The 24906-nt window shown below is 46.2% G+C and overlaps 10 protein-coding genes across 10 annotated transcripts; 4 read left to right on the top strand and 6 right to left on the bottom strand.

The window, feature by feature from the left end:
* Positions 1 to 557: 557 nt before the first annotated feature.
* On the bottom strand, positions 558 to 4865 carry LOC117895091 (caprin homolog). Its single transcript, XM_034802487.1, has 4 exons — positions 4359 to 4865; positions 3653 to 3835; positions 3426 to 3592; positions 558 to 3370 (listed from the first exon to the last, which is right to left on the bottom strand). The coding sequence occupies exons 1-4, from the start codon at positions 4710 to 4712 to the stop codon at positions 1246 to 1248; spliced, it is 2829 nt and encodes a 942-aa protein (XP_034658378.1). The 5' UTR covers positions 4713 to 4865; the 3' UTR covers positions 558 to 1245.
* Positions 4866 to 5288: 423 nt separating this feature from the next.
* On the bottom strand, positions 5289 to 6931 carry LOC117895095 (gram-negative bacteria-binding protein 2-like). The gene is made up of 4 exons (XM_034802492.1): positions 6726 to 6931; positions 5926 to 6669; positions 5814 to 5870; positions 5289 to 5751 (listed from the first exon to the last, which is right to left on the bottom strand). The coding sequence occupies exons 1-4, from the start codon at positions 6856 to 6858 to the stop codon at positions 5294 to 5296; spliced, it is 1392 nt and encodes a 463-aa protein (XP_034658383.1). The 5' UTR covers positions 6859 to 6931; the 3' UTR covers positions 5289 to 5293.
* Positions 6932 to 7146: 215 nt separating this feature from the next.
* LOC117895094 (gram-negative bacteria-binding protein 1) lies at positions 7147 to 9027 on the top strand. The gene is given in 4 exon segments (XM_034802491.1): positions 7147 to 7457; positions 7520 to 7930; positions 7933 to 8699; positions 8753 to 9027. Coding segments are annotated over 4 exon segments (1503 nt in total). The 5' UTR covers positions 7147 to 7330; the 3' UTR covers positions 8951 to 9027.
* Positions 9028 to 9046: 19 nt separating this feature from the next.
* Positions 9047 to 10592, top strand: LOC117895096 (gram-negative bacteria-binding protein 2-like). Its single transcript, XM_034802493.1, has 4 exons — positions 9047 to 9186; positions 9235 to 9957; positions 10007 to 10305; positions 10374 to 10592. The coding sequence occupies exons 1-4, from the start codon at positions 9066 to 9068 to the stop codon at positions 10569 to 10571; spliced, it is 1341 nt and encodes a 446-aa protein (XP_034658384.1). The 5' UTR covers positions 9047 to 9065; the 3' UTR covers positions 10572 to 10592.
* Positions 10593 to 10737: 145 nt separating this feature from the next.
* On the top strand, positions 10738 to 12242 carry LOC117893461 (gram-negative bacteria-binding protein 2-like). The gene is made up of 2 exons (XM_034800080.1): positions 10738 to 11630; positions 11663 to 12242. The coding sequence occupies exons 1-2, from the start codon at positions 10753 to 10755 to the stop codon at positions 12225 to 12227; spliced, it is 1443 nt and encodes a 480-aa protein (XP_034655971.1). The 5' UTR covers positions 10738 to 10752; the 3' UTR covers positions 12228 to 12242.
* LOC117895098 (SAGA-associated factor 11 homolog) lies at positions 12228 to 13024 on the bottom strand. The gene has a single exon (XM_034802495.1). The coding sequence runs from the start codon at positions 12917 to 12919 to the stop codon at positions 12302 to 12304; it is 618 nt and encodes a 205-aa protein (XP_034658386.1). The 5' UTR covers positions 12920 to 13024; the 3' UTR covers positions 12228 to 12301.
* Positions 13025 to 13242: 218 nt separating this feature from the next.
* Positions 13243 to 14078, top strand: LOC117895100. Its single transcript, XM_034802497.1, has 3 exons — positions 13243 to 13374; positions 13444 to 13647; positions 13710 to 14078. Exons 2-3 carry the CDS (start codon positions 13547 to 13549, stop codon positions 13999 to 14001), a joined length of 393 nt encoding a protein of 130 aa, XP_034658388.1. The 5' UTR covers positions 13243 to 13374; positions 13444 to 13546; the 3' UTR covers positions 14002 to 14078.
* LOC117895099 (charged multivesicular body protein 1b) lies at positions 14032 to 15022 on the bottom strand. The gene is made up of 2 exons (XM_034802496.1): positions 14846 to 15022; positions 14032 to 14748 (listed from the first exon to the last, which is right to left on the bottom strand). The coding sequence occupies exons 1-2, from the start codon at positions 14865 to 14867 to the stop codon at positions 14156 to 14158; spliced, it is 615 nt and encodes a 204-aa protein (XP_034658387.1). The 5' UTR covers positions 14868 to 15022; the 3' UTR covers positions 14032 to 14155.
* A 359-nt stretch (positions 15023 to 15381) lies between these two features.
* LOC117895093 (probable cytochrome P450 12c1, mitochondrial) lies at positions 15382 to 17226 on the bottom strand. The gene is made up of 2 exons (XM_034802489.1): positions 16754 to 17226; positions 15382 to 16696 (listed from the first exon to the last, which is right to left on the bottom strand). The coding sequence occupies exons 1-2, from the start codon at positions 17203 to 17205 to the stop codon at positions 15550 to 15552; spliced, it is 1599 nt and encodes a 532-aa protein (XP_034658380.1). The 5' UTR covers positions 17206 to 17226; the 3' UTR covers positions 15382 to 15549.
* Positions 17227 to 18830: 1604 nt separating this feature from the next.
* LOC117895092 (probable cytochrome P450 12c1, mitochondrial) lies at positions 18831 to 20538 on the bottom strand. Its single transcript, XM_034802488.1, has 2 exons — positions 20058 to 20538; positions 18831 to 20000 (listed from the first exon to the last, which is right to left on the bottom strand). Exons 1-2 carry the CDS (start codon positions 20507 to 20509, stop codon positions 18854 to 18856), a joined length of 1599 nt encoding a protein of 532 aa, XP_034658379.1. The 5' UTR covers positions 20510 to 20538; the 3' UTR covers positions 18831 to 18853.
* Positions 20539 to 24906: the final 4368 nt, after the last annotated feature.

Here is a 24906-nt window from a genome sequence, read left to right as displayed (position 1 = left end):
AATTTTCCATTTTCATTTTAAAAACATCGATAGGAGACAGACTTATCGATTATATAATATTGATGTCTGACAAAGTCTAGCAGCCATGAATTGGTATCGATTATATTCAAACAAAAAGGCGCCAGGTATTGTCACTCTCTGTGGGCCGATCTTGATACTGTTTTTTACACTATTTAAATTAGCCACTTTATCTAGGGCAAATAGTCGCATATGGACGAACAAGCAACTTTTCCACGACCACTCGTTACTACCGCGTTCAGTTTAAAATCTCTAAAATCCTTGAAATTAGCGACTCGTATACATATACATGTTTTTTTAATGAATGTACTATGTTGCAAATACATAAATCTTTTCATTTCATTTATAATGCACTGTTAGTGTGCATGATTCTTTTTTTTCGCATAGAGTTAATTACAACTATTATTTTCATAAGTGGGTTTTGCATTTTGTTTTTTTATCGTTTCGTTTGTGTTTAAGATTTTGGCAAAACTAAACAACAACAAAATAATATTGAAATGGGATATAGCATGACAGAGTAAGAGCAAAAGAACTAAAAATATATTTATCCTTCGTTTATATATATAGGTAATAGTAATTAATTTGTATAATTCAGAATTGTTATTTAATTGCTAAGACGTATAAATACTTTTTTATTTCCCCCCGCACTCGGTCTCTGTCCGTTTTTAGATTCAGCTCCACCGCAGCCAAACAGAATTGTTAAGGTTAATCGAGGAGAATGGGAGGGGGAGAGACTTTCGGGGTTATGTACTTTGCTCATCTTTTTGTTGTGTTTAAGATCTTTCTGTCCTGTCCTGTTCTGGGAGTTTTAGAAACACCCTTAGAGCGGTTTTTGTTTTTCCTGTATATAGTCGTAGTTCCTTTGAATTGTTCTTTGTTTTTCTAACAACTATTTTGTTTTTATTAATACGTAAATAAATCGTAATTAAGGGAAAGAATTATACATGGTTTTAAAAAAATGCGCAAGAATCGGATTCCTCACAGGCTCATGCTGCTGCTGCTGCTGCCACTTTCCCTGCCCCTAATTGTGATTTGCTCTAGACGAATTTGTTATTAATTTTCATATTTTCTTGTGGTTTGGAGTCTAACGTCGTAATAGTAATTGTACGTCTACGTTGCCTTTGCTTGCATGTGGAGGATGATCAGTGTTCGTTATCTGTGTGTGTGTTTCTGTTTGATGTTGCATGATGTTATCCTTTTTGTTTATTGGTAATACGTATTGTTTGCTCAGTTTTTATTCTCCAATCCGATTGGAATGCGCTGTGGCTGGGTCTGGCGTTGATTTATGTAGCCACCGCGCTCGCCACCTGCACCCTGGCCTCCCGCTCCGCCACGACCACGATCGCCCAAGGGCCTGCCACCGCCAAACGAGCCAGTGCCGTTCCTCTGCTGGTTTCCACCACGCTGGCCGCGATAGCTTCCACCGCCTCCTGCGGAATCATAGCGCGACTCCTTGTTGTAGACCCCGCTGCCGTTCTGGTAATAGTTGTTGCCTCCGCTTCCCGACTCGTTGTTGCGGAAGTACACGCCACTGTTGCCCCCGGGATTGCGTCCGTTTGTCGAGTTTCCGTACTGACGCGAGCGATAGCTTCCTCTTTCGCCACCATTACGGCGCTCATCGCCACGTCCACCCTGGTCGCGATCACGTTCCCGATCCCGATCACGTCTGTCGTCTCCTCCAGCACTGCGACGCTGATAGTTTCCGGAATTGCGTCGTCCATCTTGCTGAGAGCTGTTCCAATGGTTGTTGCCTTCGTTTTCTGGATATCCGCTGCCGCTGCTATTGTCGCGTGGAGTGGCCCACTCCTGCTTATGGCTGTTGTTGCTGCCGTTTGAGGCGGCGCTGCTCATGGCATTCATTTCCGAACTCCACTTATTAGGCTGTGCCGGCGGTGTGGACTCTACTATCGACGAGGACTGGGCTTTCAAGACATTCGTAAGCGCAGCGGTGGCTGCGGCATTGGTATCGTTATTACGGGCACTCCATTCGTTGTTCTCCACATCGCCACCAGCTCCTGCAGCTGATGTGTTCCCTATGGAGGTATCTTCCAGCTGCTGTTGTTCCTTAAGCTGCTGCTGGATTTGTTGCTCGTAGGTCACAACAGCACTGTCGTAGGGAAACACCGAGGTCACGTCACCTGGCTGCATGCCGATGCCTTGCGGAGCCTGCTGTGGCGGCAGCTGTGGTTGTGGTTGAGGCTGTGGCTGCTGCTGCTGGGGCGGTAGGCGTGTCATGATTAACATGGGTTGCTGTTGCGGCTGCTGCTGGCGCTGCTCGTGGATTAAAACAGGCGAGAAGAGTTGCTGCTGCTGTGGAGGGGCCTGTGGCTGGGGCTTCGGCTGTTGCGGCTGCGAGGGGAAGGATTGATTGGTAAAGGTCAGGGTTTGTATGGCCTGTGGAGGCTCTTCAATGTAGTGTGGCCGAGCCTCGAAGATCAATCCCTGGTTGGATGGGGGCGGAGGAGGCAAGACCTCAGGATTGTCCAGTTCGCTGTCCTGCAGAAAGTGGAAGGTTCCTGTGCCCAAAACCTCCGCCAATGGACGCAGTTGCTGCATAAACTGTTGCTGCTGCGGTGTGGGAGCCTGCAAGCCTGCTGCCTGGGGATGCGGTGGCTGCTTGAAGTAATTCTGCTCCACGGCACGAACTGTGGGGGCGAAGTGAGGAGGAGGCGGCTGCTGCTGCTGTTGCTGCTGAGGGGGAGGAGGAGCTGCTCCCGTCTGCTGCAAGGCCTGGAGATTCACGGGACTGCTCAGCAGCTTGTGTGGGTGAGGCGGTGGTGGCTGTTGTTGCTGAGGTGGCAGCGGCGAAGCATACACAACATGCACAGGCGTGGTCGTTGGTTGAGAGATTGGAGGCTGTTGCACCACCATGTTTTGCGGCGGCTGCGGCTTCTCCACTGGAGCACGCAGGAGCTGAGGCTCAAGCTGAATGTGATTTGGGCGTTCGTGTTGCAGCTGCTGCTGCTCCGCTTCAGGATTGCCACCCAAATGCACATTATCAAGACCCTCCTCAAGAGAGGTGCGAGCTGACGGCTCGGAAGGCAACTCCGTTTCCAGTTCTCCGGTGCCATCATTCAGCAATATCTCCCCAACATCGCCTTCGCCGCTTCCAGTGCCACTGTCCGTGCTGTTGGCCACCGCGTTCTCCACCGGCACCTGATAGTACTTGTCGAGATATCCGCTGTCCTGGATCTGTTGGAAGAGCGCACGCACCTTTTCGAAGGTGATTTCACCGTAGGCCTTGGGCTTGGCATTGATCGTCAGGGAGAACAGCTCGGCCGCTTTCTGGGCAGTGGCTAAGAAGCTTATGTCTTCAGCAGTTTCCGGGCGACGGGTTTGGGTCTCATTGCAGCTAAGGGTGAACGAAGAATTAGCTCTCGAGATCTCTTCTTTGTGGATCTACTTACAATTTCTCCAGCACCTCCAGTTCGCCGCTCTCCAACTTTTGCGCTCCGTTCTCGCCCGCCAGGAAATCGTTTCGAACTTGTTCATCATTGAAGCAGTTGAGCACGTTCTGAATGATCAAAACCTCACGAATCTTGGCAGTCTCAGCCAGCAACTTGGCCTGGTTGTCCTTTAATTACAAACATTTTTTATATAATGGTTATATTTTGTAAGAATGCAAGTGGCTTACCTTGCGTGCCTGTTTCTTCTGCTCCTTTTCGGCCTCTTTGGACTGCTGTTGCATTTGCTTGGCCAGCTCGCGGGCAAACTCCAGATTGGCCAGGACCGCATCGTATTTGGCCACAGCAGACGCCTGGTCAGCGCTCAGTTCCTTGCCGCCTGTTTGTATGGCGCGATAAGATTCCAGTTTTGTCTGTTTATCAGAAAATGCAATGAATCAGTTTATTAGTTTTGTGGACATTACTCATGGCTTCAAATATAAACAATAGGAAAAGAGGCTAGCAAAAATGTAAATTGGTTCACCGGCAACGGTGTTGCCAGACTGCCAGCAGACTCTCAGCTGTTAGATGTGCGAATTTAAGAACTAGAACAAATGTAATGCAACAACTACAATTGTACAAATATAAAATTATTGTTTTAAAAATACAGAAAAGTTTACAAAGTTCCAAATAATTGTAAATGTTTTGTTTATGGGGACATGCCGGTCAGAACGTTGAGCTTCACTAGAGCTGGCAACGCTGTGCGATAGAAAACATGGCGTCGCGAAAAATCGCAAATGCACGAGAGGGGGGGAAAAGGCGAAATGAAACAAAGCAACATAAGAGAATGAAAATAAAAATGGAGGGCAATGCAAAGAACAAATTGTAAATCCTTTGTTCCCCATTTTTTTGGGCAGGTGGACTTTAGGCAATGGGGGCTCTTCCATTTATACAGACCTTGCGCTTCTCCAGGTTCCGTATTTTGTGCTCAATGGTAACCAGCATTTGCTTCAGGGGATTGTACGGTTCGGCAGCAGCAGCAGCAGCAGCCACGGCAGTCGCAGATGCGGCCGTCTTCAGTGCTTTGGCAGTATTTTCATTGCTCCCATTGTTGTTGCTCAAATCGGTTTGGCTGCCATCAGCTGCCGGCGCCGTCGACGACTTTTCGGTCAAGCTGGGGCTACTGCTGCGCCCATTGGTGCTCGAGCTGCTACCGATTCCGCTCACGCCGACACCACCGATGGAGCTAACCGAGGCGCGTTTCTCCTTGCTATTGCTGTTGTTGGTAATTGTGGTAGCAGCCGAAGGCATGGTGTGCCGATGTGTTCTTCTAGTTGCTTACTACTTTAGCTTGAAAACGGGAATGATCGTTGAAACGTTGCTTTTTTCCTGTTCTTTTAACTGCTCCTCGAAAAAAAACACACTCCGCAAAAAATGTCAAATGAACCAACCAGTGTGACCGCGGATTTATCGACGAAATTTACCGCATGACCGTCAAAGATATACCGAAATACACGTTCTTATTTTCGATATTGAAAATATACGGTAAATATACCGATTAAAATCATGTTAATCAATTTTGATAACCAAATCAACATTACAAGCTAGTTACGATTCTCAGCACTAAATCTACAGTTTTAATTCATTCATTTATCAATTATCTACAATTTAGCCTCTTTCAATTACTCTTTACTTATTTTAATTATCGAAGTCACATGGTTGTATTTGCAGAGCGGTCACACTTTTCTGTGCCAGTAATGGGATAAAAGTATCGTACGAGATGGGAGGAAAGTATCGCCCAGATGGGAGTTGCGGAAATAAATATCGAGTTTCAATTTGTTTACTAACTGCAGCAAAAAAGTGTTTTGTGAGAAAGAAAAGAAAATTGTGCTTTACTCTGCATAGACACGAACATAATCTATAATCATGGCACTGTGCTTGCCCCATGTGGGAGCCCAAGTATCGCGCTGTTGCCAAAAGGATAGAGCCGCTCGCGGCTCCTTGTTCCGATATGGCTTCACGTCTTTTTGCAATATGCTGTCGTCAAAATTGAGAAAGCCGCCGACAGTAACGCCAAATATGATGAAACACTTCTCATTAAAGAAAGGCAAACCATCGTAGAGCTCTCCATAGATCTCTTCGTCCACCATTAACGTGATCTTATCCCGCTGCCAGATCATTGTGTAGTTGTGGAAACTATCCCCGTAATGAGGCTTACTCAAACGATCCTTGAGGAACTGCACGGCACGTCCATGATGCCAGACAACCATGCCGCCATAAAGGTGACTCCCGGAGATGTCCTCCTGTTGCTTGCTCTGCAGGTGAGCGTTTCCTCTGGCGTAGGCAATACCTAAGAATTAATCGGCAACTGAGTCTGCAGGTGGAGGCAACTTTAGGATCGTTCACACTTACGCAGTTGTTTGGCATAATGTGTTTCTGCATATGTTGACACGGGCTGCAGCATTATGTCTAAGGTTGTAATGTGAGGAAACTGTGTGGAAATGTATCTAACTTTGCCACTCACATGGAAAAAGCCAATCGCCTTTGGGGAGCTTTGCCCGCACCACGATCTTGCCGTACTTAAAGCTGAAGGAGTTCCGTGTGTGGATTTGGGCCGAGGAAACTGGAGGTTTGATGGTGTAAAAGCTACCCTGGGCAATGTTGCACTCCTGCTCGGGGCTCTCGACGGCTGTGCAGCGATCTCCCAGCTTGAAACTGCCCTCGACCACCTCGCTCGCGACAATGGGAACAATGTGCAAGTGGCCCTCCTTCAGGTAGGAGTTGCGCGGTGAATCATCAAAGGCCACCAGCTCCTCCTCCACATGGTACATGCGCTGGCGTATGTCATGCTTCCACGTGCTGCGATTCAGCTGCGCCTCACTGAAGTTGTCCTCAAAGAGCAGCTCACCCTGGCAGGTCTGACGACTACTGCTGACGATGCTCTGAGCGGGCTTGCAGCGCTTCTGCTTCTCTGGCGCCAAATAGGCCTCGCATTCGCCCTCACCGCTGGGATAGGTAATGCTCCGAGAAGCACTGTCGCGGGTAGTCAGCAATCGAGTGTTTAAAATCACTCGAGTCTCGCTCTTCTCGTAGATCTCGTCGTTGTACTGCACCAGCACTGAAATTTGCAGCTTATCATTGTTCTGCAGACTCGTCTTTTGCCTGCTGGTCCAGCTTCCGTTCTTGGATTCCGTTATGTAGTCCATCAAAGCCGGACAATTGTCATCTATTTGGAGCATATAGAAGACACGCTGCATGCCAGGTTCATCTGAAAATCACAGAGTTTCCTCAGTCTATCAACTTGACCTTGCCGCTGGACGTTACCTGGTAAGGACACTTCAAAGCCGCGTTCACTTAGCATTTCAAAGTCAATGCTGGGAATTTTAAAAGCCACATTTTCATAGCTTTTCAGCAGCAGAAGCCACAGAGTGCAGCAGAGAAGAGTTTTCCAGCGCATGACGCAGTTTTAATTGCTTTCAATTTATTCACGTTTAATCCGCTGCGCGTATTGTTCTTAGAACTCGGACATGTAACTGATGGAAAAATCTTGATTTCAAAGCTTATTTCGATTACAAGCTCGCTCAGTGCTCTCTCCCCAATCTCAGATGGAATAAGCTTTCGTTATCGCAAAGCAGTTCCAGTAGTCGTTCCTTCGCCGCTCTCGAAGCACTAATCAGAGTGCCGTTAAAACGTCAATAATTCGGCGTCTAATGCTAGATCTGTAGAAAATATAGAAAAATGTTTCGTTCACAGAGAGGAGCCTCTTCAGAGCTGGAACATTTGAATACACCAAACTGAGTCTCTGCAAATAATCGCAAAACACGAGAACCGGTCTGGAAGACAGGCTGCAGCCGTCGCGACCTCTCGCTTGCTCAGCTGAGTCAGATCAACGCTGGAACAAAGTTTAGTATACGAAAAGAAGCCTGAGAATGCATGGACCAACAACAATTGGCATAATTCTGCTGCTCTGGACTAAGATTGGACACAGCGAAGGCTATAAGGTGCCCACGGCCAAGGTGGAGCTGTTGGAGAATGGTTTTCGTGTGTCGATACCAGGTAATAAATCCCATCAGTCGCTTATGTATAAAGTGCTCATTTCGTGTTCTTTCCCTTGGCAGATGAGACTGGCGTGAGGCTGGTGGCTTTCAATGTGAATCGCAATCGGAATTTCACTTCGTTTACTCAGGGACAGTACAGCACCAGGCTGGTGGAGCCGCAGAATAAGGTCTGGTCCCATGATTTTCTATCCGTTCCGCTGCGGGCCCATGATGTGTTGTACATTTGGACGAGTGTGCAGCATGAAAGGGCAATTTTCCAAGATCTAGCGCAACCCATTCATATTTGCACATTGGCTGGAGAGAATCTGCCCAAGGGTTGCTCGTCTACCGAGCAGGAGGAGCCAACAGAGAATAACAGTCTGAACACGGAAGACACCAATGCCCCGTCATCGTCATCATCTGAGAGAGCACAGCCGGAAGTATGTGAGCCATCGTCAACGACAATATCACCCGCTCCATCCGCGCCCATTTGCAAGGGCAGCTGCTGTTCCACGAGACCTTCGACCAACTGAACGAGACCCGCTGGATGCACGAGGTTCGTGTCCCTCTGGACACCAAAGACGCCGAGTTTGTGCTGTACGACGGAAAGGCCAGAGTCCAGGATGGCAATCTTGTGATCCAACCCATTCTGTGGTCCAGCTATCGCCCAGACCTGTCCATATCGAACTCTCGGCTGGATCTCTCCGAGCGCTGCACGGGCACGCACAATAGCCAGAAGGAGTGTTCGCTGCACACCAGTGGCAGCGGTCCAAGCGCCATCATGCCTCCCGTGGTGGCACCTCGCATCAGCACCAAGGAATCGTTTGCCATTAAATACGGACGCGTAGAAATTCGAGCCAAGATGCCAAAGGGCGACTGGCTGGTTCCCCTGCTGCTGCTGGAACCACTGACTGAATGGTACGGCCAGACGGGGTACGAGTCGGGACAGCTGCGAGTGGCCATGGCCAGGGGCAACTCCAAGCTTCGTATGCCGCACGGCAAACTCGTCGATGGTCGGTCGTTGTATGCCGGGCCTGTGCTCTCCACGGATGCCCTGCAGCGTGAGGATATCTTGGCCAGTCAGCGAAGAAATGTACACTTTGGCGACGACTTTCATACCTACAGCCTGGACTGGAGCAGCGAGCGACTGCGCTTCTCAGTGGATGGACAGGTGTACGGCGAGATGCTGAGTGGCTTTGCGGAGCTGGACTTGAATACAAGATGGAAGAAAGGTGGTCCCATGGCCCCATTCGATCGAATGGTAAAGTATTTTAATATTTTATCAAACTCAAGTAAAATCATTTGCCATTTCAGTTCTACATCACTCTGGGCATGTCTGTGGGTGGCTTTGGGGACTTTGTGGATAACTTGCGCACTGCCACCTATGAGAAACCATGGATGAATTATCATCCGCAGGCCAAGCTGCGTTTCTTCGAGGCAAAAGATCATTGGCTTCCCTCCTGGAAGCAGCCGTCGCTACTGGTCGACTATGTGCGTGTCTACGCCAACTGATAATCTTATTTATATTTTGCTCGTGTCGGAATCTTATCGCGAATAAAGCTCGTGCAGCCCCCTCTCTCCCAGTAAAATGTTAAGCCCAGTTTAGTTGTGCCTCGCGTCGAATACGATGCAGCTGGGTCTGTTGTTGCTCTCGTTAGCTGTATGCTGTGTGCTCGGTTTGAGGGATTTTCAGATTCGTCCGCAACTAAATTATACGAACAACGAATGGGTCTGGTTCTCGCTGCCAGGTGAGTGTTTTCTCATATTTGATCCACAAATAACGTGAAATTTCGTAGAGGACCAGAGGATTCGTTCCGTGTTTTTCTTCACCGACTACGGTGCAAACAAGGATCCAGCCTTTAATTACAGAGTTGATCCAAATTCAGGACATCCCTGGGCTATAAAGGAGTACCTAAATGATACCCTTCAGGTCTCGGTCATTGTTGAAACTCACCAAAAGGAGATATTTAGCGGAACCTTCAAAATATCAGCTAGTGAAGGAGGAACAAAGGACACTTGCCGAGTGAAGCAGGTCAAGACCTCTCCACCGCGGCCCTGGAATTGCGAGACACTTCAACTTCCCAAGAAATTTTGCATTAAAACAAATTCTCTCATCAATGACGAGCCTTGCGAATGCGGGGAACGACTGATCTTCAGTGAACAATTTGAGGATGAGAGTTGGAGAAACAATTGGCGGCATCTGGAGCAATCACAGCTTCCCTCTCCCAATTACGAGGGTGTGGCCTTTGTGGATCATCCACACAATTTGTATGTGAAAGACAATGCCTTGCATCTGCAAGTCACACCGTCCAACTATAGCAAACGTAATCCATTTTATCTTCAAAACTGCACCGATCAAGCCAAAGACAAACAGTCCTGCGGCAGCAAGAAGCCCAACAATAATTTTCGAAAGTTTTGGCCACCATACAATTCGGCGAGCATTAAATCCATTGCCACTTTCAAGTATTGTCGAATCGAAATAGAAGCCAAAATGCCAATCGGAGACTGGCTATTCCCAGGTAATTAGAGGCCTTTCGAATACGAAATTGATTTACAATTTTCACACAGTTCTCTCGCTGAAATCCGACATGGGGCGTGCCATTCGCGTGGCCATTGTCCGAGGCAACGAGCAACTGCAGGACAGTGCCGGGAACGAGATTGGTGGCAAGAGCCTCTTCGCCGGAGCCATTGTGTATGGCAACAAACATGAGGCTATGCGGCACATCTCTATTGGCAAGCACTTTGGCGAAGACTTTCACGCTTACACGGCCATTTGGAAGGAGAGCAGCATTACCTTCAAGGTGGATGGACGTGTCTATGCCAAAATAACCGACAAGAGCATCCTGGCACAACTGAGTGAGAGTATGGTAAGGCCTTGTCTGAAATGCATCGTGAAACGAAGTGCTACAATCTCTTGAATCTTCTTTATTTGCAGTGTCGCGTCGAGCTGGCAGTAACTGTGGGAGGAGAGTATAATTTCCCCGACTCGCGCATTTTATCTGACCAAAAACCTTTCCGTAACCAGCACGGTAGTCTAGCTGGTGGACTTCGAAAAGCATCCAAAAAGTGGAAGCATCCTAAGCTAGTCATTAGATCAATCAGAGTTTATTCCATTAGCGATTATGATGAATAATAATATTTAAAAGGAAAAACTCCTGCGGCTTTCTTCTTCAACTTCCCTGTGTTCTCTTGGAAATCTGTTTGTGCTGTCGGTTTATTTACTGGCTATCTGATGTGCATAACCTACGGGTTATCGCTGTCTTCAGCGATTGAATCGATGGGCAATCCCAAGCCTCAGTTTCTCTTTGTCCATTATGAAGAGTTGGTGTGTGATTGCCTGGCTGAGCAGCCTGCTGCTGGGTTTATTAAGTGCGTTCAATTTGCCGGACCCACTGGTGGAGGTACACAAATCGGAGGTGTTCGTATCGCTACCAGGGAAGCTTGAGGGCATCCAGTCTACACTCTTTCGAGCTGAGCAGCTGACTGATAAATGCGAGAACCACAACTATACGTACATATCGCACAGCCCATGGAAAGGAAAGATTAAACTCCCCAAGAACATTCCGCGGGATGCCAAGCTTAGATTGCAGACACTGGTGGTAAGAGAAAACAATTCGATATGCATCAAAAGCTCTGTATACACCATCGATATTAATGGAACGGGCCACTTGGATGCTAAACATCCCACAGCAATCAGGCCAGAAGTTGACTTCAAAGCTCTGATCGAGCATTGTAAGCCAGTGACAATTCGCTTAAATGAGACTGTGACAGAATATGCGGACCCGAAAGGGAGAACGTTTTCTAGCGGCGAGCTAATCTTCGAGGACAACTTTAGTAATGGTCAACGCATCAAGGATAATTGGAAACACAAGGTGGTATCGCATTGTACTGGTGGAGTCTATCAGGAATATGTGGCCTTTGTGGCTGATCCTGAATATTCGTATATAGACCACAACAAGCTGCACATTCATATAGCCAAACACGAACACATTCCTGGCGAGATATTCAGACTGAAAGGATGCACTCCCAGTAATCCGGATAAAGCGAGGTTGGAGTGCGGCCCACTCAAACCTTTGGGAAACATTCCCCCTCTTAGGTCTGCCAAGATCTATACGGAAAGTTTCTCCTTCAAATACGGAAGAGTTGAAATCAGGGCCCGAATGCCCAAAGGCGATTGGTTATTCCCATGTAAGTGAATCGGAACAGCGAAAGGACATGCTATAGAGTCTACTTTTTCATTGCAGATCTCGCTCTGCAGCCGAAGAAGAAAAGCGTTGCCAACAATTTCGTAGATCAAATTCGGCTCTATGCCAGGGGTAACGCTTTTCTTCAAGATAGACAACTTAATAGTTTCGATGGAAGATCGCTATTTGGCAGTGCTCTGGTCTGGAACGCTGAGACCGATATGCGGCATACAGATTATTGGGTTATGAGCCCCAATGAAGATTCACACCATTTCTCTCATGACTTTCATGATTATACAATAATTTGGATGCCCGATCAAATTGTTTTCAAGGTAGATGGTAAATTCTTTGGAGCCATATCCAACTCGTCAGTTCTATCGAGGTTCAATGAGCAGTGCAATCTTGTGCTGGGACTTTCTGCTGGTGGTGGGATGAACTTTGACGATGATGTCCTGATGAAGGAACAAAAAGTAGCCAAATATTCAAATAGCTTTCCAAACGCTGCCAAATTGTTTAAGGAAATCCTCCAAAAGATGACTTGGGAGAAGCCCACTCTGGTGATCGATCATGTCCGCGTCTACGCCATAGACAAAGATGGAAATTAATTGTTTGTACAATGCAAGGAAATTTAATACATTCACATTCCTCCATTATTGCACAGAGCTTGACCGAGAGCTGTTTAAAATGTTTTGCCATTGTTCTTTTTGGAGCCATTGTTACGTGAGTTTTGAGTGGACTTCTTCTTGCGCTTATCAGAAGACCAGTCGACATCGTCTTCGTCGTCTGTGCCGCCTGTATTGGCTCCAGAGTGCACATACGAGGAATTCGAGCTGGCACTGCTGCCCTCCTTGGTCGCCAGGCGACGGGATGCGATGCGGGATGATATGCGGCCCATGCCCATGCACTTCTCAAGATGTGGGGCAAAACGTGCAGCCGCCACTAGTCTGTCACAGTTGGGGCAGGTGCAATCAATTGCCTTCTTCGCCGTGGAAACGCCAAATATATCCAAATTTGGAACTTCGCAAATGCGATGTGTCGACTCCTCGGGCACTCCGTCCAGGGCCGACAGATTTCCGGTTTTGCGCAAATGATGAACCTCAATGAAAATGCCGGTCACAGCGTCCTCCAGCAGCGACTCGTACAGCTGATTGGCGGCTTCGTCCAGTTTCTTGGGATCTTTGGTCAGTTCGCGAAAGTTGCTGGCAATCGCATTGCGTGTGGTTGGGCTTTGTGCAGCGGCTGCCTGCGCCGGTGCTGTTGACGTTGGCATGCTCAATGCATTTGGATTTGTAGACATGATTCAACTTTATTATTTTATGGAAGATTTCTCTTGGCAGCACAAAGTGTAGTTTAAAAATTTCGATTTGTTTTCTTTTCGTGTCTACAATGCCAATGCGTTGCCAGAAAGTTGCGCTTTTCTTTGTCGGATTTCAATCGTTCTAAGCCTGATTAATCTCAACAGTTTTTTAAAATTTTCTATAACTTAAATGTTTAATTTATTTTGTATAAGTAAGAATAAGGATTTAGGAAGTACGCGACAAATATTTATTCATTGAGCGGCTTCACGTAAATAAATTCGACTAGTCTGGCAGCTTTTCCGTGCATAGATATGTATCGATATATGAAAATATCGTCAGGTTTCACCGTGAAAAATGCATACCTGTGTAGTTGCCGTGTATCAAAACAAACACAAATTGGAGCACATTATTGGCCTTATTTGTTTAAACATATGTTAAAGAGAATCCAGTAAAAGTGAGTACTTAAAAGTTAGCCAATCTTGTAGGAAAATTAATAATATATCGTTTACAATTATTGGTTTAGTGCTGAGGGTATGAGCTGGCTAGCAACACTATAGCGAATACACAGCAAACACCTTTCTTGGACTTCACAACAATATTTCTGGAACAGCAAACAAATTGCTAAAATGCTGCTAAATAAAAAGGCGCACATATATCAGCAGTTAGTCGAAAGGCTCTTTGATAAATGCCAGAGGATTCAGGCTGACAACGAGCGTTGTGTTATGAGGTAAACCATCACAGTCTAGTACGGTACCTTCGTTGTACATCAAATTTACGAGTTATTTTCAGAGTAAATGCTATAAAAAAGACATTGCGACGTCGAAATTTCGATGTGGAGATGCTGAAACGTCGATTGGACAAACATGGCGACAATTGGCGCTCAGTGCCCATGGTGGCGCCGCATCCCAAGGGCAAGACTGAGCAAAAGCGACGAGGACCGAAACCGAAAAACAAACAGGCCCCAGATGGGGGAACAGCACCCGCAAATCCCACACGCAAGCCACGGAAGCAGCGTGCAAAACAGCCGCAACCCAATCTCAACACCACAATGCAGCAGCAGCCACACTCTGGTATATGCTGACATTAATTGATTCTTGCAATTGTATACATATTTAAGAGTCAAAGCTAATACATAATTCTTATTCATATTTTTCCGTACTTAAAAGCTAAAACAGAGAAATTCAACGGCATCGAATGCTGGCAGGGAATTCGTTATATAGAATATCTCCCTGCTTTTATTCGGCCTGCCTTAAGCGTGCCAGACGCTGGGTGAGTTCATCTTGCTCCTGCGAGACCTGGGCGGTGGAGGCACCAATTGTCTGGCTCTGTACACCGCTGGGCAGCTCCATGTTCAGCTCGAGGCCAGCCTCGTCGGCCACTTGCTGCAACAGATTGTCGACATCGCCCTGGGGCACCGAGGTGGTGACAGTATCAGACATAGTGCCCTCCATCACAGAGCTCTGCACGTCCAAGTCCTCGAATTGGGATTCGAACTTTTCCATTAGAGATGAGATTTTCTCCAAATTCATTCCCTTCATGGCCGCATCCATGGCCTTGACCACACCAGCCATGGAGCCAGTAACTTTACGCGTGGTCAGCGCAGACTGCACACGACTGGCTACTGCATCCACTCGAGCACTCATGCGCAAGTAGTTGACGGCCTGGTTTTTCTGTCGAATGGCATTCTCAGCATGAATGCGGGCCACATCCATATTGCCCTTTTGGATGGCCTTCTTGGCTTTGGCCTTCTCCGTCTTCTCCTCCTTCTCGCATTTCTTGGAGTTTCGCTCCAGCTCCTTTACCGCAAATTTTAGATTAAAGAGATGTTCTGTATGCGGGGAAAAGAGAGTTGTGAGGGTGAGCAATATTCTTTGTGGGGCCAGACAGCCGTCTGGTGTATGGCGTCATCGCACTGCTTTACTTACTTTCCATTGATGAGGTGGACATGTCGTTACCCAGCTTGATGAATTTACTATTTCGAATGAGGTAAAAAAAGGTCTGTGCAGTTGGTATCAACTGGAATTGGGGAATTTTACGGAATATACGTTGTTTTAACGCGATGAATCACTTTGTTTGTCAGATTTATCAGACAGTGTTGGGAAACACACATGGAACAGCTGACTGATAAAGGAGTGTTGTCAGATTCTTAAATCAGATTCCTCGACTTTGATGTTCTATTTGATATTACAAGCTTGCAAAAACTTTCAACACTGAAAAAATAATTTATTCCGATTAAAGAATCGATTTTGCTTAGTATAAATCCTCCGTTTTATTGGATTGGTAAGGTAATACCTTACATTTAACAAATTTTTATTTGAATTTTTCATTCAAATTACCCCCCTGGAAGCTGGTTTGTGTTCAGTATGTAAATGTATGTAACATGTAGGTTAACTGATATCATTGAACATTTTTGAAAAATAACGCGAGCAACAAAAGGGGAAAATAAATTCTATTGTTTTCCTGAAAACTGCACAAAGGGAACATAAGCAAATATTATAATAGGCTCGGATTGGTTTGGGGGCAGTTCTTTTATCTTTATAACATAATTGGGGCTAGACTCCGGCTTATACATTGGAATTGCTACTGCTAAAAGTGTGTAATTTTTGAAAATCTGTTATTAATTAATTTATTAATATTTCACATCGGTGAATTTAAATCTCAGAGGAATGTTCGGCATGTTGATGAACGCGCGAGTGAAGGCATTCTCTGTGGGGTAATTGAACTCTATGTGGAAGTTTCGCACCAGATTGGCCACGGTCAACTCCATCTCAAGGTCAACGATTCGCTTGCCCACACACATGCGGGGGCCAAAGCTAAACGGTAGGTAGACAAATGGATTCAAATTATTCCGCAAAAGCGAATCTGTGCTGTCGTCGCCCTGGGGGCGTACCCAGCGCTCTGGCAGATATTCTTTGGGTCGGGGATAGAAGCGTTCGTCGTGCAGCAAATTAGTGGAGAGCATGAGTAGATGGGTGCCCTGGGGTATGCGATAGCCATCCAGCACGACATCTGTTCCAGCCGATCGAACATTGCCAAAAGTGACGGGATACATCCTCATCGCTTCCTTTATGCAGGCACGCAGATATGGCAACGATTTCATCTCCGCCAAAGTGAACTGGCGGTCTGGCTGGGGCAGCTTGGAAACTATCTCCTCGCGCAACTTCTGCTGCTGCTGGGGATTCTTCGCCAGACTCAGAAGGATTCCAGTTAGGGCCGATGTGGCGGTGTCCACTCCTCCCATGAGCATGTCCATGGCCATGACCACGGCGAACTTCCGATTGATTTGCAGCAGCTGCTCCAAGACACTCCTACGGCCCACACGCTCCGCTGCCGTCTGGCTCTCTATCCGTGCCACAGCCTCATTGACGTACATCGAGCAGGTGTCAAAGATCACATCCGATGCCTTACTGAATTTCCTGTACGTGGGCGTGCTGATGTACTTGTAAACCGAAGGCTTTATGCCTAGCTCGAATAACGACAGCAAGAAGATCTTAATGTTCCTGAAGAGCTCTTGGGCCTCTGGCCTTTGATCGGAGTCCCGCAGAAGTCCCAGCTCGCGGTCCAGGGCCACCACAGCCACAGACTCAAAGGTCAGGGTATTTATGGTATCGAGAAAGTTTCCAGGCACCTCCTCTGACTCCTTGTCCCGTATGGCCCTGATGCGATCTACGAATTGCGTGTTGACCCGCTGCATGGGCTCCAAGTACAGGTCAGCGTTGCGATGCTGCATCAGCACAGGGTTCGCCGCGCTGCGGAGACGGCCCCACTCTGGACCACTGCAAATGGAGGTCAGCAATTGGAAACCCTGGGGCAGATGATGATGGCACACTTACTTGCTGAACAGTCCAACGCAATCCTTGAAGAATCCATCCTTGCGATTTGCACGATAATGCAACACTGGGTCGGCTCCTCCTCTCACCGGCCACTGTCCCTCGGTGCGGTAGACTCTCTCAAAGTTCTCCACCTTGAACGTGAACACAGTGGTGGGCATGCCGAACAGGCCTGGTACCCGACATAGGTCCCCGAATCGCGACTGGTACAGATCCATTAGCTGGGCCATATCCAGATCATGGAACTCCCCGCCCTTCTGGAAGCCCCGCCACAATTGCCAACGTGTCGGACCGGGAATCTCTGCGAAAGGTTTCGCTGTATTCCATTCTCCATCCAACTGCTCCATGTACAAGGTGCTGGCTGCTGCCGTATCTATGGTCCGCCTAGGGGTGACCTGAACCCCAGCTAGGCTGTACCTGGCCCTGATACCCTGTTGCACTGCTCGTCGTATCATCGCAGCTATCTAGCGGTGAATGCCAGCAGACAAGTGGGAAGTTGGCGAAGCTTTCGTGGAAAGCTTACAACTCAAGTTGGAACTCTCGCTCAAGTGGGAACTTTAAACTTGAAACGAAAGCTTCGATCTTTTCCAGAGTGTGCATGTACCTACGGTACTTTAATCAACGAACGGTACTTTATACAGTCGAGTCTTGTAATGTAGAATGGATTTAATTCAAACTGTACTAAGTGGCCACTAAAGAGAAGAGCAAAACTAACCAATTACCAATTACATGCAATTTAATTGATTGATTTATAGAAAATGCTGGACTTTTTTTTTAGACAATAGACACACGTGTATGTACAATGATAAGTCCAAGCAATGATAGCTCGCCTCGTGTGTTGATATTAGATAAACCCAAAGTAAACACTGCCTAGATGGCAAGTGCCACTAATTATACAACCCACCTAACTAGTAAGAACCCAACTACTACTGCCGTACAGGTACCACCGCGTATAACAACAATCAATTGGGGGAAACAACTTCATATAACCAATTTCGAGTGCCAAAACTAGATTTGAAATACGTAAATTGTGTGTGGCTCATATTACATTTTCGCTGGACCACACACATGGGGCATGCTGTGTGGCTGGCTGTGCGGCTGTGCGGGTCATCCACAATACGCTCTATCCATTCCACTGTTATCCAAAGCCATCAATAATATATGAGTCTCAAACGCTTGCATTGGAACACAAAGGACAGAAGCAAAACGCATTTTATGTGCATTTCAAAAACAATAAACCAAAAAAAATTTTTAATTTAAATTTTCGAATTCGAATTTTTAATTCAAATCACCCCCTCTGGAAGCACGGGAGGTTGTGTTCAGTATCTAAATGTATGTAACATGGAAAACCACATTAAAGCAAAATGTCAACAACTCACACTTAAAACACTAAAAATGTCCTGGTTGATAAGTCGAAAATCAGAAACCACTTTGGAAAACAAAATTCGCCTCTACAAATCCATACTGAAGTCTATTTGGGGGACTGCTAGCAACTCAAATATTGAGATACTTCAGCGTTACCAATCAAAAACTTTGCGACACATTGTAAATGCTCCTTTTTACGTATCTAATGCAAATATCCACAAAGATCTTAATATTCCAACCATTAAAAAAGAAATAAATAAAACTAGGAAGAAATACATCGACAGACTCCACAACCACGAAAATAATTTAGACTTAAGTCTATTATAGTCTATTAAATACAATAGCTTAACAGTAAGAAGACTCAAGAGATACCACATTCTCGATCTCTGATAGATAAATCCAACAAACAGAAAAGATGTTATAAATAATAGCAGGGCTCATTGGAAAACTGCTATTTCTGTTAATTTAATATTAATTACACAATTTACTTATTGTTTAAACGGACTGTAAATAAAAAGAGAGAAAAAAAAGTAGGTTAACTGATATCATTGAAAATTTTTGAAAAACAGTGCACGCACCAAAAGAGGAAAATAAATTCTATTGTTTTCCTGAAAATTGCACAAAGGGAACATAGGTAAAAAAAGCTCCCTTAAGAAACAGCTGACTGCTAAAGGAGTGTTGTAAAGCGCAAGATCGAGTAAGGCGGGTTTTTTTGAAAATCTGTTATTCATTCATTTATTAATATTTGACATCTGTGAATTTAAATCTCAGGGGAATGTTCGGCATGTTGAGGAACGAGCGAGTGAAGGCATTCTCTGTGGGGTAATTGAACTCTATGTGGAAGTTTCGCACCAGATTGGCCACGGTCAACTCCATCTCAAGGTCAACGATTCGCTTGCCCACACACATGCGGGGACCAAAGCCAAATGGCAGGTAAACAAATGGATTCAAATTATTCCGCAAAAGCGAATCTGTGCTGTCGTCGCCCTGGGGGCGTACCCAGCGCTCTGGCAGATATTCTTTGGGTCGGGGATAGAAGCGTTCGTCGTGCAGCAAATTAGTGGAGAGCATGAGTAGATGGGTGCCCTGGGGTATGCGATAGCCATCCAGTACGACATCTGTTCCAGCCGATCGAACATTGCCAAAAGTGACGGGATACATCCTCATCGCTTCCTTTATGCAGGCACGCAGATATGGCAACGATTTCATCTCCGCCAAAGTGAACTGGCGGTCTGGCTGGGGCAGCATGGACACTATTTCCTCGCGCAGCTTCTGCTGCTGCTGGGGATTCTTTGCCAGACTCAGAAGGATTCCAGTTAGGGCCGAGGTGGTGGTGTCCACTGCTCCCATGAGCATGTCCATGGCCATGACCACGGCGAACTTCCGATTGATTTGCAGCAGCTGCTCCAAGATACTCCTACGGCCCACACGCTCCTCTGCCGACTGGCCCTCTATCCGTGCCACAGCCTCGTTTACGTACATCGAGCAGGTGTCAAAGATCACATCCGATGCCTTACTGAATTTCCTGTACTCGGGCGTGCTGATGTACTTGTACACCGACGGCTTTATGCCTAGCTCGAAAAACGATTGCAGGAAGATCTTAATGTTCCTGAAGAGCTCCTGGGCCTCTGGCCTTTGATCGGAGTCCCGCAGAAGTCCCAGCTCGCGGTCCAGGGCCACCACAGCCACAGACTCAAAGGTCAGGGTATTTATGGTATCGAGAAAGTTTCCAGGCACCTCCTCTGACTCCTTGTCCCGTATGGCCCTGATGCGATCTACGAATTGCGTGTTGACCCTCTGCATGGGCACCAAGTACAGGTCAGCGTTGCGATGCTGCATCAGCACAGGGTTCGCCGCGCTGCGGAGACGGCCCCACTCTGGACCACTGCAATTGGAGGTCAGCAACTGGGAACTCTGTGGCAGATGATGATGGCACACTTACTTGCTGAACAGTCCAACGCAGTCCTTGAAGAATCCATCCTTGCGATTTGCACGATAATGCAACACTGGGTCGGCTCCTCCTCTCACCGGCCACTGTCCCTCGGTGCGGTAGACTCTCTCAAAGTTCTCCACCTTGAACGTGAACACAGTGGTGGGCATGCCGAACAGGCCTGGTACCCGACATAGATCCCCGAATCGCGACTGGTACAGATCCATTAGCTGGGCCATATCCAGATCATGGAACTCCCCGCCCTTCTGGAAGCCCCGCCACAATTGCCAACGTGTCGGACCGGGAATCTCTGCGAAAGGTTTCGCTGTATTCCATTCTCCATCCAACTGCTCCATGTACGAGGTGCTGGCTGCTGCCGTATCTATGGTCCGCCTAGGGGTGACCTGAACCCCAGCTAGGCTGGACCTAAACCTGATGCCCTGTTGCACTGCTCGTCGTATCATCGCCGCTATCTCTCAGTGAAATGCCAACAGACAAGTGGGAAGCAAACAAGTTGGCGAAGCTTTCGTGGAAAGCTTTCAACGCATTTCATAAGTTTGTGTAAGCTTAATGTCGTTTTGTTTTGTTGTCTCTCGCTTAAGTGGGAGCTTGACGTGAAAGCTTCGATCTTTGCCAGAGTGTGCATGCACCTACGGTACTTTAATCAACGTACGGTACTTTATACAGTCGAGTCTTGCGACATTAAGATGCCCCCTACTCATGTACATACATACATATACGGACATTTCTGCATAATGTAGAATTGATTTCATTTAAGCTGTACTAAGTGGCCACTAAAGAGAAGAGCAACACAATAAATTACTTTGTTGTTATTCCGGCAATTGTCATACGACCTTGATGATTTGCATACTTGTACATGCAATTTCATTTATTTATTTATAGCGAATTCTGGCCTTTTTTTAGGCAATGGACATACGAGTATGTACTTACAATGATAAGTCCAAGCAATGATAGCTCGCCTCGGCTGTTGATGTAAGATAAACCTTAAGTAAACACTGCCTAGATGGCAAGTGCCACTAAGAATACAACCCACCTAACTAATAAGAACCCAACTACTTCTGCCGTACAGGTACCACCGCGCATAGCAACAATCAATTGGGGAAAACAACTTCATATAACCAATTTCGAGTGCCAAAACTAGATTTTAAATACGTAAATTGTGTGTGGCTCATATTACATTTTCGCTGGACCACACATGGGGCATGCTGTGTGGCTGGCTGTGCGGCTGTGCGGGTCATCCACAATACGCTCTATCCATTCCACTGTTATCCAAAGCCATCAATAATATATGAGTCTCAAACGCTTGCATTGGAACACAAAGGACAGAAGCAAAACGCATTTTATGTGCATTTCAAAAACAATAAACCAAAACAAAAGGGCCAAATCGTTCCAATACACACACACAAGCACACACAGGGAGAGACAGAGAAACAATAGAGGGTAAGGGCTTCTATTGTTTTGACCAACTTTGCGGAGCTCCTGCCACCATCCTTCTGCTCCTCGTCCAACCCACTGACCGACCGACCGACCACTAGAGAATGTATTACATATTAAGTCTGATAACACGTTGCGGCCTTAAATTATAGCTGAGGCCCGTTATGGCCACAGCCACGCCCACACGAAAGAAGGGGCGCAAATAAAAACTACAACAGCAAAGTGCAGAACGGCCAGCCACACACCTGAGGGAGCAGAACGGTGCTGATGGCAGAGAATTCACTGTCCAAGAGAAGTACAAACATATCTATGCCAAGTGACCAGCGATTACAGAGGGATTACAACGTGACTGAAGGTATCGTAAGCAGAATTTTATTTATGCATAAATTTATTATACCATAGACCATATTTGAATGTACAAATTGGTATAATAAGTAGCTCCAGCTCTGGTAGGTACAAATGTAAATGAAATTCGAAGCACCCACTTTTCCTCAAGTACATATGTATGTACATCTGTACATATTACATAAAGCAAACAAATTACGCAATTGACCGCCAAACAAGCCGCAGAAACTTGGCCAAATTAACTGCGTCTGTGCGCCGCACAACAAAAAGTTTGTACATAAATGTTGTAAATTATTATACATATATAATGTTGGGACCACACCACAAAGAATATACATATATAACATACACAAGTACATACATTTATGTATTAAAGGTATAAATGTATATAGGGGCGCGGTTTTTTTGGTTTCCGCACATCACAGAGCTGGGTATTATCCATTAGTTGTGCTGCTTTGTGGCACTAATAGCCTTGCCGCTGGATTTAATGTACATCAATGTCATAAATAGTTAGAAACTTAAACGAAAATGTCCCACAAAGAGAGGATAATTTGATTTTTAGGACTTCAATTTGCTTTATGCACTGACCCAAATCGATGTTATCAGTCGAGGGGGAAGGGCTGGAGGGGCAGGGCCGGGCTGGGTTGCATTAATTTCCAATAACTCTTCCATTTGCCTGTCATAATCGGAATCTAGCCAAACTGCCACTTGAGTGGAAATGCTTTGACATTATCATAACTGCATCAGATGTTCAATAATTCCTTCGTTTCTTTTTTTGCATTCCCTCTTTGCTTGCACACTTCAAACGGAATCGGAATCCACCATGAGGAGGCGACGGCGGGTGACACCTTCAAACCAAAGGCAAACAGCCGTATTTCTTTCTTCCATTTTTTTTTCTATTTTTTTGTTCGTTGTCCCATCGCTTCTCGCTCTTTATCACGCGCCAACTGTAGCACCAGGGGTAGACTAGGGGAGTGGGCGGAACCACGCGAAGAAGGCAGGCAGGCAGCGCAATCAGGATCCAGACCAAGTCCCAGACACAGGAACAGACCATTCCCATCTCCCCTTACCAGACACTCAGCCAAAGGCAACGAAAAGATTAAATCAGCGCAAAGTGCAAACACTGTGTCAAGTGTAGAGTGTAGACCGAGTCGGGCGGAGGACCAGGGACCCCACCCAGCCCAGACACGCCCAAAGACACACGGGAGCGGGCCATTGATATGGACGCCCGGTCCGACACGCCCCCTAACCGGCTCTGCTTTCGTGGGACCAAAATACCGACTAAAAAAAGAAAGAAAGCGGATAAATGTCAATCAAATTAACTGGCAACGCGATATGCAGCGATAGTAAGGTAAGGTACATAGGTAGCAGGCAGCTGACACACACGGAAGTTCCTACTTTTTTTTGAGGATTTCTTCTCCTTCCTGGAATTAAATTACCCACTTCCTTGTGTGTGAGCGAAATCCACGTAATAAAGAGGATGCGGGAAGTGATTAAGGGGTTACATCGAAATTTCAGATTAAATAAGATCCCAAAGCAGTTAAATTTGATCCAAGATACCATTTTGTAGGCAATAAAAGACATTGCTTGAGGCATTTTATTAAATTGATTACACTTCACGCCCATACAATCGGCTTGGCTTTCGCACCCGTCATACAGCAATATTTAATTTATTAAACTATAAACTGTTTGAAGCCATTTAACTTGTCACGTATTAACAGTTAAGTGTTTACAATTAAACGTTTGCATCATCCAATTCAACAAGTTCCCTTCTACCCTTTTGCCCACAAGTTAAACCGAAAGAACCCTTGCCACAAATGGGAATTCACACTAAGTACACATGGCAAATGAATGTGTATGCAAATAAAATTAAGAGCAAAACGCGATGTAAGCATTAATTGTTGCAGTTTTTGCATGTAGAGCAACTTTGCTGAAGGAAAACAAATGTGTAAAATCCCAGAGTAATTCACTTGAAGAAGAAACTTTGCTAAATGCCTGTAAACAGGAAGCGGGAAACGGGGAACTTACTCGCAATTAATGCAAAGATGAAATAAATGGCAAATATTGTACAACATTTCAAATGCCTTTTGTGCAAGAGATCCTGCCATGACTCTGACTCCGACTCCGACTGCGACTGTGACTGTGACTGCCCTCGAGTCTCGAACTAATTTAAGGCCCATTAACTGCAGGCAGCAACAGGAAAACATTTCAGATATTCCTTTGATAATTACAAACAGATGGCGGGAGCATGGAGGCAGGATGGGCCAACAGGGGAGTCTCCGTCAGACATCAATCGATGACAACCGTGGCCCCATCTCTCGGTCCACGCCCTGGGGCTAACCACAAGCCGCAAGTCCATCATCGATTGTGGTTCAAATTGCGTTAATATTCGATGCGATGCGATGCGATGCGATGGGCCTTCATCAATGGATGGGCAGAGCAGTAAACAACAGGGCAGAGCGCGGAGAGCAGAGCAAAGCCAGTGTCTGCATAATTGTCATTAGCGTTGGATATGTTTGAATGCCAATGGTTTCAGCATTTGTAGAACTAGCAAAGTCCATTAACTGTGGCATTTGCCTGCAGCTAATCCAACTACATATTTTTGGTGTATTCGTTTAATTATAACACGCATCAAGACATTCCTTTGTTCTCTTTGATGCAACTCCTAGTTCACATTCAAATGTACTCTTTTTCTTTAAAACTTTCCCTGTAGTTTCTTAACGAATTAATTCTGAAATTTTGCAGTGGAAGAAACTTCTCTTCCCCCTCTGTTTTCATTAACAAATTCCTAACCCACTGACCAAACTTTACGTTTAACATACTGATCCTAGTGCCATAATTTCCATTTTCTTTCCTCTCTCCCCCCCCGAATAATTATTTCATTTTGTATTAATTTCCCGTTTTCTCTCATTCGCTTTTCAGTTCACGAATCTCTGAATTGTGTGCGGGAGGAGGGGGGTGTCGGGTGTCGGAGTTCCCAACAATTAGCCAGTCCCTAAGTCGGGGCCGGCTAGGCTTAACACGGATGCCGAACCCTTTCCTCGCTTGCCGTAACCCCATT

Source organism: Drosophila subobscura, chromosome J (assembly GCF_008121235.1).
Source record: "Drosophila subobscura isolate 14011-0131.10 chromosome J, UCBerk_Dsub_1.0, whole genome shotgun sequence".
Taxonomy (NCBI): domain Eukaryota; kingdom Metazoa; phylum Arthropoda; class Insecta; order Diptera; family Drosophilidae; genus Drosophila; species Drosophila subobscura.
Note: the sequence above shows the minus strand (reverse complement) of the source record. Positions and strands in the feature narration are given on the sequence as shown.